The 12,972-nt window shown below is 36.5% G+C and overlaps 1 protein-coding gene across 1 annotated transcript; it reads right to left on the bottom strand.

Moving 5' to 3' along the window:
• Positions 1 to 187: 187 nt before the first annotated feature.
• Positions 188 to 11,224, bottom strand: LOC139981070 (glutathione S-transferase theta-1-like). The gene is made up of 5 exons (XM_071993227.1): positions 10,867 to 11,224; positions 5,235 to 5,322; positions 3,385 to 3,535; positions 2,720 to 2,887; positions 188 to 2,285 (listed from the first exon to the last, which is right to left on the bottom strand). The coding sequence occupies exons 1-5, from the start codon at positions 10,976 to 10,978 to the stop codon at positions 1,917 to 1,919; spliced, it is 888 nt and encodes a 295-aa protein (XP_071849328.1). The 5' UTR covers positions 10,979 to 11,224; the 3' UTR covers positions 188 to 1,916.
• Between the last annotated feature and the right edge of the window lie 1,748 nt (positions 11,225 to 12,972).

Genomic DNA, 12,972 nt, shown 5'->3' with positions numbered 1-12,972 from the left:
CTCTCCCGTCCCACCACTCCCATTCTACCTCCCCCACCCCTTAACCGTTAATTCTAGTCGTTCCAACCCCCACCCCCTTCATATATCAATTCACAAACCCTTTTAAACATGCCTTCATTTGCCCTTCCACATGAGAAACAAAACAGCATCTGATACAAATCGAGAAATGATGGAGAAGCATTATTGGTAATTTATTACAACCAAGTTATTTTATTTATTTCGATATTGATCAAAAGAATACACTTTTATATACTCAAATTGCAGCAATTTTTCACGTCAAATGCAATATTTGCTTTTCTTTTCAAACTAATTAGATTAGTATTTTATAAACTATGAGCAGACTTTAAAAATGCACCATTTATAATCACGCAGTAAAATAGTTTGTTTTTGTTTGAAGAAGATTTGCAAGGTAAATATTCATAAAAGGTGCAAAGCTATAGGCAGTATATATATACACATACAGAACATAAACGGATTAGCTTGACGTGTTAAAATATTAAAACATTTCTTGCTTTATTTCATGTGAAGAATTTGTCTCTCAATCAGACCAAAATTAGATTTTTAGCACCGGTTTGATTAAAAAGTAGTTAAACCGGGAATCGTAATCGTCTAAACTTAACGGCATATTATTATTTGGTGAAAATATATTGAAGAAGCAAAAATATGTCACACTCTGTGCACTGTAATATACGCTATCGCAACGATTACCGAATATTTCAATATACTTACATTCCATCTAGGGAGATTACGTAATATTCAAAGTTCAAACCGGTGTTAGGAATGAGGACATGTACATTTTAATCTAAAATGCAAACCATTTCATTTTTTTTTGAGCTTTAAACATCGATAAAATGAGACAACTGCCTAATGATTCCAACTATTAAGTAACCCCATGCAAGGTCAATGTCCTCAAGAGGTTTTCCGTTAATACTTTCGGACAAGACATAGTAACAAGTTTTGAGTTGTGCCTGCCAAACTACTGGGAAGTTTACGGTGCATTAGGATCCATTGGGATACACTAAACATTACATTATCAATAAACACCAAGGAAACCTTCGTATCTTCTTCTTGAATATTGAATATTAAATTTTAGTAAATGACGTCATAAATTGATTTAATGAATATGCATATTTGGAATGTTTTCATAAGGATGTCATGGTAATGCCGGCCTGTTTCATCCCATAACAGTCTCAGTCCTTAATAATGAAACTTCTGGTCATAAAATGATCAAGTAGTGGTATATAGCGTTCTCTTCACAGCTCAGTCTGCAGTGTCACATTTTTCGAGAAGAAAAAAAGAAAGAAATTCGTGATAACATTACCTATACCTCTGACCCACGAGACGAAATGACGGACTATGGTCAACGTCGCATATGATTGTAATGTAGCTATTGTAAATGGGACTTTGAATGGGCTCCTTTCAAGGGGTATCCGCTTTTATATCTGATACAAAAATACTGCCAGTGGGTAGGTTTACGTTAACCTATTTCAGTAAGCTGAAGTGAATACACTGTGGCACTCGTTTTAATAAATGGGACATTTTTTGCATTATTAAAGCATATTTTGCTTTTGAAATAAGAATGTTGTCACTTTTCAGTTTCTCTTGTTATGCGGATACGCTACAATAAAGCTAACAATTATATAAAATATTTGAATTTGCGCGCAAGTCGTTTCATTAACTAAACTAAATTTGCAAGTGTAGATTATGCGACTACATCAGGTTTTCCAATTTTGTAAAAAAAAAAAAAAATTGACATTGAAATTGAAATTGAAATTCACAAACAAAGGACCACCATTAATTGTGTACTGTATCCTAAACAAATTTTCAAGGTGAGTAATCTTTTCCGTAATACTCCATCGATGGATATAATTGCCTATTAATATTTCAACTGTTCATATCATAAACACATCGCCCAATTAATTTCCTCCTACTTGCACAGTCGCTTCCGTGTCATTCTCTTCTTTTGAATCGTCGTTCGTCGTCTCTTCCTTGATACTGCCGCCATTTTGTTCTGGTTTGATGTTTAAGTTGTCGTCAAGCTCCAAGGTGATGACCTCTCCTTCCGGTTCGGTGGACTCTCGTCTTCGGATCTCTCTCAGTTGTTTGACCTTTTCCTCTCGTCTTTCCTCTTTTTGCTTAGCGATGATTTCATCCCTAAATTTAAAGAGATCGCCGTGTACTTCCTCAAATACGGGAGTCATCGTTGCCCTAACCAGATCTAACCACTGCCGTAGTTTTGGGAAGTCTTTTAAAACATCCCTCCCAGAGGTGTTGGTTTGAATAATCTGTGATGGAAAAAGGTACGAAATGTTTTATAAAGTAAAGACCAACTTAGAAGGCACGAGGTATTTTGTCGCTGACATTAATACGAATGACCGCGATGAAATGATATGACCTGCTAATGATTTCTCATGATTTTGTATGATATTGAGGACCAATTTTAGTTTCATCAACAACAAAGGCGGATATATGTTTGCTGCAGAGAGAAACACATCGACATTTCGCAATAGTAGACAAGCAACGCTCAACATTCGTAGCCCAGATAATGTGATGAAAATAAATAAATTACAAATTTTTTAAATTTCATTTGAAATTGTTATACCGACGATATTGAGGACAATTTTTCTTAATATTTTTTTACGTTGTAATCGTAGCTCTAAATCTAGAGCAATAAAGAAAAGAATTGTAACAGAAAACTTAAAAACGGCATTTCACTGACTTCAGAAACAGCGAACAGGTCACCGACTGTGATGTCATCGCCAAAGAGGTATTCCTTGTCGCCTAGGATATGTTTCTGTAGAAAGGTCAACGTTTTGTTCAGATCTTCCAGATGCTCCTGAAGCTGTGATTGGTCAGGTTTTTTACCGTGGACGAAAGGGTTAATCACCTTTTGAAAATAAATAAACAATGTAAATTAATGACGTGAAATAATTAAATAATGCCTGCATGATATATGTACTGATTACCTTCATTATAAAGCAAACAATTTCTAACAAACTATTTCAACATTAATTCAACATATACACTATAACATTGCTGTTTCAGTAATCAATACAATCAAAACACACAGAAAGAAGAAAAAATAAAGCGAAACAAGAGGTTCTCTATCGTAAAATATAGCATGTGTACAGATCAACATTTTTTAATTGAAATTTTATAAGTGTAATAATAATTCAGTTGTAAGAAAGAAATAAGGAGATGTGTATTATATATGGTATGCATCATGGTTATATTAAAAGTCTGTTTGCGAACAAACCGACGATATTCTTCAAGGAATTCATTACGCAGTAGTAACGGACACTCTGTCTTATTGAGAAGCATGCACTAAAACGATACAAAACCTAAAACGAAAATAAGTCAAACATAGGAGATAGTTTTGCTTACCTCTTCCTTAAACACTTTGATGATTTTCTGCCTCAGATTGACATGGTGCCAGGCTAAGAATTCATCGATTTTAGCTCGCTGTTCTAGATCTTCAGGGTACCAATGGTCCATCACTTCATATTTCCTTACCAGGTACCTAACGATTGCGACACTGGAAAATAACCAATAATGCATTTTTATTTTTAAATATGTTTTGTCGCATGGACAAGTTGAGGGCGGAATTTACGCTTATACGTTGATAAATAAATATCTTTATTTTATTTGTTATCTTTATTTTATTTTAAACAAATATCACATTCACTGATTAGTATTAGTTGTTACAGCTGATGACAGCTGATGTGGGATGGGGTGAGTGGGTGGGAAATGAAATGGAACCGCCAATCGTCGCTTCCTACCCCACCCCCCGCCCCCACCCACCCACCCCACCCACCCACCCCACCCACCCCTCCCTCCCTCCGAATTGGTTACGCCATTGGTTCTCTGCGTCATTCAAACAGTCAAATGTAAATTCTCAATTCAAGTTATTAAGTGTTTTTCTGTCTCACCGAAGTACATATAAGCTGGTAGTACGATTCAGTCTTTGCTTAATAATACAGCGTTTAAAATAATGGCTAATTTAACATATTTACGCATTCCTATACTGCTTAATTAGATGTAATTAACTTCTACCAATATTAATAAGGCTACTGGTAGTGTAGAATGCAATACTGTGTAGAAGGTTTGGACCCTCTGCGCTTCTGATTCCATTTATGATGACACAGATTATTAAGGTGACTCTGTGTAAATTACAATATCACTTCTTATCACTTTGGGTAAATGACTGAACGAGATAAGAGTGTGAATTAAGTGGGTGTAGAAAAATAATGCTAGCTTTATAGGTAGACCTTTGCCCCCCGTTATTTGAGAAATAAGACTGACGGCGAGATAGACAAGAATCGGCCAGTTCATCTCTATAGTGGGTCAAGTTTATTACATATCTTAACTATATTAAGTTAAAATTTAATATAGAGTATATATATATATATAAAAGAGGAATTGTTTTAGGTTTATTTTGAACGTCACCAAATATGCTAACTGCGTATAAGACAGGTCAAACTTGAAGTGTTATATGGGTATACATGACCATCGTACGATCTGTTTTGTGAAAGTCAAAATAAATACAAAATAAACTATTCGTTGAAGTTTTTATAAGCAATCATTTAAAAACTGTGATAAATTAACTAGAAACCAATCCGGAGATTGCGTGACTGGATGCGTTGCCATGAAAAAAAAAACATGGTAAATTCAGCATTAAATTAATATTCGGAAGTTTAGCTGGATTACGGTACAAACGACGGGTAAAATATAACTAAATGTAATTCATATAGTTTTAAATTAATCTACGCAATGACCCACTATTACCAGTTAGTGCATGATCGCGCTACCTACTATCACCTTGCATTAGCAGCGCAATTATACTTAAGAGGGACGGGAGGGAGGGATGTGGTGAAGGGAGGGGAATGGAAGGTAGGGGAGGGGAATGGAGGGGAGTAATTAATTATGTCTTCATTTTTCAATCTTTTATGGAAAATAAACGCGATTGCTTCGATTTTACTTTCTCTCTATCCCCCTCCCCTCCCTCGCTCACCCCCCCCCCCCCTCCCTCTTTGCTTCTGGATTCGTCAGAGAAAAAAATGATGAAAAATGGGTACTGCAATGTTTCACTTGCTATTCCTTGTAACCGTTAACATTTCTTATATTAAGTGATAGTATATCTTCTCATGCATGAGATTCATTGCGTGTGTATTGAATCGAAGTCATCTTTGCTATAGAAGCTATGGCTTGTTCTTCGCTGTTACCATTAAAATTACCTCTCGGAGAGTACGAAGTTATTGTCCTTTATCGTGGGAACCTGCGTCATCGGGCTCATTAGGGCAAACCATGGTTTCTTGTGTTCACCTGAGAATAGTACACAAAGAAAGAAGTTGTTTGAATCAGAATATCACCAAATATTAAAGAAAAGTGACTGGAAGATCAAGCTTGTGAAATATGAAATGTGTGGTAATGACAGACATAACTTAGCCGTAGGAACAGGAGAGGAGGAACCCACCCCGCATTAAATTGGAAAGTTAGAAAACATCAACGAAATTTCAGACTAAACCGGGCTCCTTGTAACATGCATTTCTATATGCTCGAGAATCGCTACAACGTATGTGCATGCACTTGAGTACTATAATTGACACACTTCTGCTGATTGAGGCTAAACCATCTGAAATCCCATCGCGCCTCTTTCTCCTTGATGGCTCCATGATTACACTCAGCCTATCACAGTGTATCCCCAATCGGGACTAGGCCTATACACTCTTAAACATGTGTAGAACTGCAATAGTGGGCATATACCGTGTAACTATTGGGATCACATTCCAGTTGTGTTTCGTACAATCTGTAGGACGGTATGGTTGGGATTACACTGATACTCATTTTAGTGAAATTCACTTTGTTATTTATATGGGTGTATATAATTCTACACCACAATCCTACATTGATGGATAGCTACTGTATGCGGTAGGCTTAAATGTTTTAAGTTAACTAGGATAGCAAGGGGATCTTTAAATATATATCTTATACCTCCGTTTGTACCTGTGTGATGTAATAGGTGAATACAGCCATATTGTAATATTATTATTTTCTTTTACGTTGTTTGTCAAATGTATGGTTTTACTGTGATCCGTTTCTGTGTTGTTAATAGCTTAAGTAAACGCTGCATGTGACTCTTTGGCTCCCGTATAATACAGTTTTTAGCAGAATATCAATCATTTTCATTACACAATCGACAACGAAATATGTTTGGTCGACAGGTTTCTCAACATTTGTGTTTCTGACTCTATTAACCGTACAGTTTCTTTTTTCTATTTCAAAAGTTTTATTTCCCCAATCAGCTTTCTGTTCATGGCTTGCTTACACTGATTACTCTACTCTAAGCGAAACGTCAAAACTGACTGCATAATTACACTACTTAATTTAGTAAACAAACGATTGAGAAAGTAACATGTGTACTCTCGAAAGAAAGACCACGAATCAATATATGGACGTTGACGTCTGCTACGCGATCGCATGATTTCACGTACTACTTATAACATACTGTATAAGAACAGTATCATTTATTTCTTATTACTATAAGATCTTTGTTTAGCAAACAGTTTTATGGTACATATTTGCTAACTCATAATAACACAGAAACGGTACATTAAATCATTAAAGTAGTACAGAGTATAACTGTAAGGTTGTGTCAAGTATGTAAGTTCTATTATTGTAGTCTTATACCGTACATTATAGGATTGCAACATAGTTGGCGTGGTATTGCTATAGTATAATTATTGTCAAATTGTGGTACGTTTGGAATACATTTGCAGTATTACTTTTAGTATTGCTGTAGCAACAACTCGATAGTATTAGTTTAGTATATCTGCTGAATTATTGTAGTGACCGCAAAGTATTAATGTACGATCATTTGTAGTCTTAGTATTGTTCGCAGTCTTGGTGTGGTACTGCTATAGTGTGACGGTAAAATCTCAGTATTACTGTAGTAACAACTCGATAGTATGATTGTAGTATATCTGCTGTATTGTTGTAGAAGTGACCGTAAAGTATCAATCTGCAGCCCAGACTACTGTATGCAAATTCTGAGACAACGTCATGGGAAAATATAATATTAATTCTTAGCACCATTTTGACAATTTTCTTTTAAAAGGAACGGACTTTCTCTTGGTATGATATATGCACTACCTTGACACTAATTTCTAAACGAGTATTACCATTACGGATATTTTGTGTGTACTGTATGTAGGTGACGACAAATGTAGACATCAAAGACTCAGTTTTTACAGGATTATACGTAATCGTTTCACGGAATGCTTTTAAAAGTAAAGTGTGTCCCCCGTGAACATTGTGAAGGCCTATTTATTAAACTCTATAGTTATATTATACAGCCAAGTTGTGCGTGTCGCTTTAAGTTTTATCCAAACTATAGCGTGAAACGGTATGTTTGTAAATTGCAAAACACGCACCGTTCCCCAAATGTAAACAAACTTTACAGCAAGCATCAATAAAAGGTATTCATTCATCAAACATCTATGTGTTAGATTACTCTTTCGCATCTCTAGGTGCTCAAAATTCAATCCATTACTCAAGACAGAACACGTGATCACCGCTGACATTCAAGTGAAAATTATTCGGGTAATCATTAACAAAACATGGATTACTAATAATCGACTACTTCGAAATATTTTCTTCAGAATTTAGCTCAGACTTCAAAGCATTTATGATTCCGGACTAAATTCAGAGGTTATTAAATGTTCATGATGTATGAAGAAACTGTATGCAAATAATAGTGATGATTCTAAATATATATTCATCAATCATACCGTGTTGTTGCACCCCCATTATCCACACCCTCGTTAGGAAATATCGAAAGGGAAATTTCTTGTGTATGAAGGACTATATGCGAAGAAAGTGTGTTCTTTTAGTCATGGAAATGGATATATACTATACAAATAAGCATATAACTGTGACAATAAGGTAGTTGCCTCAGTTACGGACGTGTTAATGATGAAGTGAAATATGTCAGGCTGAAATTAAAGGAACGCACGACAGGTCATAGGTCCATATACAAATATGTATATATATATATATATATATATATATATATATATATATATATATATATATATATATATATATATAGCCTATATATATATAGCCTATATATATATATACATATATATATAGCCTATATATATATATATATACATATATATAAATATATATATATCAGACGTTTTTAACAGCAACAATGTTAACATCGCAAAAATCATGTCAACATTAGTGTTAGTTCCAGACTGGAAATTGAATATTAAGTTACGCTCTTAGTTGTTTTATATGAAGTTGTGGTTGACTGGTGAGGTCATAGGGTCACGAAAGGCTTGGTAAGGCTTCCTTTTATAAGCTTTTTCGTGGTTTGCTAACACCACGTGTATTATGCGTTGTTAGCATGTTAGTCAATGTACTTTGAAAGAATTCCAATTGCCCCGTAAGATCGCTGAACGACGTTATCTTCACAAGAAAAAGGAAGAAGCAAATTTGATTATCGAGGTCAGCGCGACCCCCACCTAGCCTCCCCCCCCCCCGGGACAAGCTCTTCCATATACATTCCGCTCAAACGAATGATTACATAAAATCTGTTAAAAGTAAACAGAGCATATATATGGTGCTATATTGCCTATACACATGCCCACCTTTCACCGGGTAATTGATAACACAATATGTTAGATTACTTATTTATTACAGTGCTGTCTTAAAACTTTCTGTACTTTATCCTAGCGGTTTGTAATCATATACACAGTGTATACAAAGCTATCTGGTATTGTGTGTAGGTTGACTGTCAGCGATTCGTGCTAATTTGTGTGGTCTCTTCAGCTTGCAGGCGTTCCTATGGTACTGAATCAAGTCTGCAGTAATGAGAGTATATAGTCTCTCGTCTATCATCGAAATGTAAACATATTGAGTCGTTTAACGGGGAAATATCTTCACAGTCAATTTGAAGAACATAATTTTGTGTATATTGGCTTTTACATCTAATCATGTTAATCGCTAGCACGTTTTTCTTTGTTGTTTTGAAGGGGGTAAATGCTATTCTTTGATGTTCTAATACCCCCGGCATATATACACAGTGTTTAAGTTTACACAGTTAAACATCTCAATGATAGAAAATACGGTATTTAACAACTTCCTTCATTCTTAAATAATGAATCATTATTTTGACTTAGAACCCATAATAGGCCCACAGGTTTGGCGAGAGAGAGGGTCAGTGGGAAACACCTGTGGGTCCGGGGTCAATTGAGTGGTAAAATATGGAGGGACCCCGCGAAAACATAGATTAAAGAATAATTTAGTTTCATTATCTGAATATACTTCAAATGAAAATGCAAAATATATATCAAATAAAGTACAAGCAGGATGCCCAAATGGCCTGCCTCTGGACGCCTCTGACTTAAGGTATATCGTGGTACCGACCTTTGATAAAGTTAGAGTGCACCTAATTCTACGGGGGTTGGAAATATTCCTTAAAGGTAGTCAGTATAGGCCCCAAATTATACACGCATGGATGTTTTCAAAAAAGTATTTTTCCTGGACGTCTTTACTCTCCAAATAGTTCTCAGACATTTTTAAGGAACACATAAGATGACTGAATGTCCCAGTGAGGAAAATTTCCTAGAAGTATGTAATAAAAACAGTTTAAGAATTTTGACCAAAGGTGACCATATTTGAATATCAAGCATATTTTGGGACAATGCAGCATACTGCACCTTTTATTTATCACAGTGGCGCAGGAAGGTACTTTTGAGTGGGGGGGGGGGGCTGAAGACTGATGGCCAGCCTGGGGGAGGGGTCTAAGGGGGGGGGTGCCCCCTCCCATTTGGAATTTTTTGCATTTCCAGGTGGCCTCAGATGCAATTTGGTGCAATATAGCACACTTCAAAAAGTCTGGAATTTTTTGTATTTTCTCCTGGCCTTAGATGCAATTTGGTGCTCCAAATGAGATTTTTTTCTCATTTGGAAATGAAAAAGGGGTTTTCTGACATGCGAACCGGGGGGGGGGCGGAATGATACTTCCGCCCCTCCACATTTTTCACTGGGGGGTTGGCGCCCCCCAGCCCCCCCGGTTCCTACGCCCTTGATTTATCAAGCTGAACGGTGTTTACTTATATGAAGGCCGAGGGAGGACCAGAGATGTCCTACAATCATGTTTATTGACCCCATAATTTTTAGAGCAACACACGAGTATATGTGGCACCTTTCAACCATAATCGTAATCGGTTCGATTTCGAACTCAAGACTACTTGGCAGAGGGGGGGGGGGGGTTGGGGGTAAGGTAACCTCCTCTAAGGGGGTCGAGATGGAGAGAGTCTAAGAGTGACTGCATCTTATTAAGAAAATATAGAAACTGAATCATATGCCCATATTGAAATCTGCTCCCCTATACGGGGTTTTAAATGAATTATGATGTATCATAAAATCGGGGGAAAATGCGCTTCTGATACGATAAAGCAATAGAAATTAAACACATGGATGCAACAAAAGCATGAAAGGACTACACCGTGTACACTATAACAACACGTGTATAATTTTCATATACTTTTGTTCAGTGTGTACCTCATGCACTGTTAGCATATCTTATTAACCATACAGTGGAATTCTGGATGTCACGTTGACATGGCAACTTCAAGAATTTGGTCACCTGTGTGAATCTATGTGCACCGATTGACTCGGTTCCTTGCAGTGAAATTGGAACGCATGCCTTTATACTCGTTCATGCAGTTAAAACGTTACACGCGGAGTGTGAGTGAAATATTAACAGTGATTTTGTTTCCACACTGCACTTAAGTAAATCTTTTCGTCTGTTCAGACTTACACTGGTGAACGATACAATTATTAAAGACATACCTGTTCGTACGTTAACAATTTTTTCCACGATCGGAATTCTGGCCGCCTTGCAGAACATCCATACTGACCTAGACGGCTGAGAGAATGGGTGAAAGTACAATGTTAGCACCATCTTGTTTTACGAACACTCTTACTTTTTTGTCAGTAAAGAAACCTCCAATATACCATAACAAACTTCGATGAACAAACAGTTTGCTAGTTCACATACGGACTGGTCGAGTGTGCTTCTTGTGTAGGTTTTAATGAACGCTATCAAAAATTTGAAGAGGGTTTGGATACAAAGTTCATTCACGGGATGAGTAAACGTTCTGTCGACATAGTCTGGTCGCGGCTTAGCGGTCTGTGTATAGCTGTACACAACAGTACATATATAGAGTTAAATTTATTATATCTTAAACGCTGCACTGTAAGTTAGTTGTTGGTTGCTTGTCGAAGTCATGTTGAGGTTAAACCCTGCCATCGAGGGGGTGGTTTAGGCGTGTGGTAGGTAACCTTTGCCCCCCATCAAAACCTGGTACCTTGTGGTGTCTTCGTCAAATTGTCAACTTTTGACAGACAGAAGTGGATAGGGGTCCTATATACCTTCATTGATCGATGAAAAATACATTTAGAGAGAAGACTGAAGAACGCTATCAATACAAGAAACTCATCCATAGATGCCTGGATACACGGTAGACTGTGATCATGTGACCAGAATACATGAGAGTTAAAAAACTTGGTAACACTCTTTATTTATTTCAAAGTGTAAAAAATTAACTCGTTAAGAGTGTCTTGGATAATCACTCTTTTTTTCTTTTTTTTTTTTTGAAGACTGAATTTTGTTGGATCATGAGAATGGAAACTCAGAAATTGAGTTCGGGTAAATAGAGCAACTATTCGGTATAAGAGTGGAATTCACTTCTCAAAAGAGGGATACAAGGGTTAATATATATTCGTTATAATGATTGAAGGTACACTAATGCATGGTAAGGGTATCAAAATCATCCATGGCCGGTTAGCAGTTTGTAAATATGAAATCTGTCAATTAAAACTGAAAAGTATCCCTTTCAAAAGTTCGAGGTGCCTTTCATTTATGCAAACTCTCGTTTTGTCCATTGTTGTAGAGTAAACAAGTTTTCGTTGTAAGTTCCACTATCCACTGTCCTTGGAAGTTCACCACCCCAACACCCTCCCCACTCTCCCCCGTCCAGGTCAATCTCCTGCTATCGCCCCTGTTAACATCAGCCAAAAAATAAAAAAAATTGTAGATTTTACTTCTACAAAATTAAACTTTTTTGCATAGGCTGATATATATTCGTATGTACATTTCTGTGACAACTTGCAGTCAGTTGGGACAATCCCACTCTATACTGTCTTCACATACCATGCTTTAAAGCACTCGTACTGACATTACAAACAGTTCCTAACCCTTGATACCTAAACGTAGAAACATTATATTCATACTGCTCATACTCTCGAGTACAGGTAGTACTTTAATGCTGGACATGACAGTACATGTAGTATAGAACAATAATTTCGCAACTGGGTCAGTGCAGCTGCATGCAAGCATCTCTTTATGCCACATTGTCAAATTTGACAAAACTTCCTGATTTTGACACAAAATAAGGGTAGAATGGATCAAACTCAGACAATCTCCTATAATTGTTTTCAGTTAATAATTAATGATCCCATTCGATTCACAACATTTCGTTGTTCTTGTTATTACTAATGAGACATATAGAACCCCAAAATATGCAAATCTTTAACGCCTGACGCTAATAAAATACCTTTATCAAGTTCTGGGAACTTACTATCAAAAAACATCGAAAATGTATTTCAATATCATCTATTTATAAAAATGCTTTAAAGAAAAACCAAATCACTTCTCAACCATGTTGGTTTAAGGTATTGTGTGTACTAGCCATTCCCTTCCGAAAGGTCTCGTGATAGGCTACTGGACTAGCCCTAACACCTTTATCACAATCATCATGGTTACACTGCCTTCTATCGAGATTGTACCATGGAGCATACACCACAATGAAATCGTTATAGCCTTCGTATCCACACTCTGACTCGGGTTACTTTTCTTAAAAGAAACATTAAAAATATGTAACCCATAAAGCTAAG

The sequence above is a fragment of the Apostichopus japonicus genome, chromosome 15 (assembly GCF_037975245.1).
Source record: "Apostichopus japonicus isolate 1M-3 chromosome 15, ASM3797524v1, whole genome shotgun sequence".
Taxonomy (NCBI): Eukaryota; Metazoa; Echinodermata; class Holothuroidea; order Aspidochirotida; family Stichopodidae; genus Apostichopus; species Apostichopus japonicus.
The sequence above is the reverse complement of the archived record's forward strand: the minus strand, read 5'-3'. Positions and strand labels throughout refer to the sequence as shown.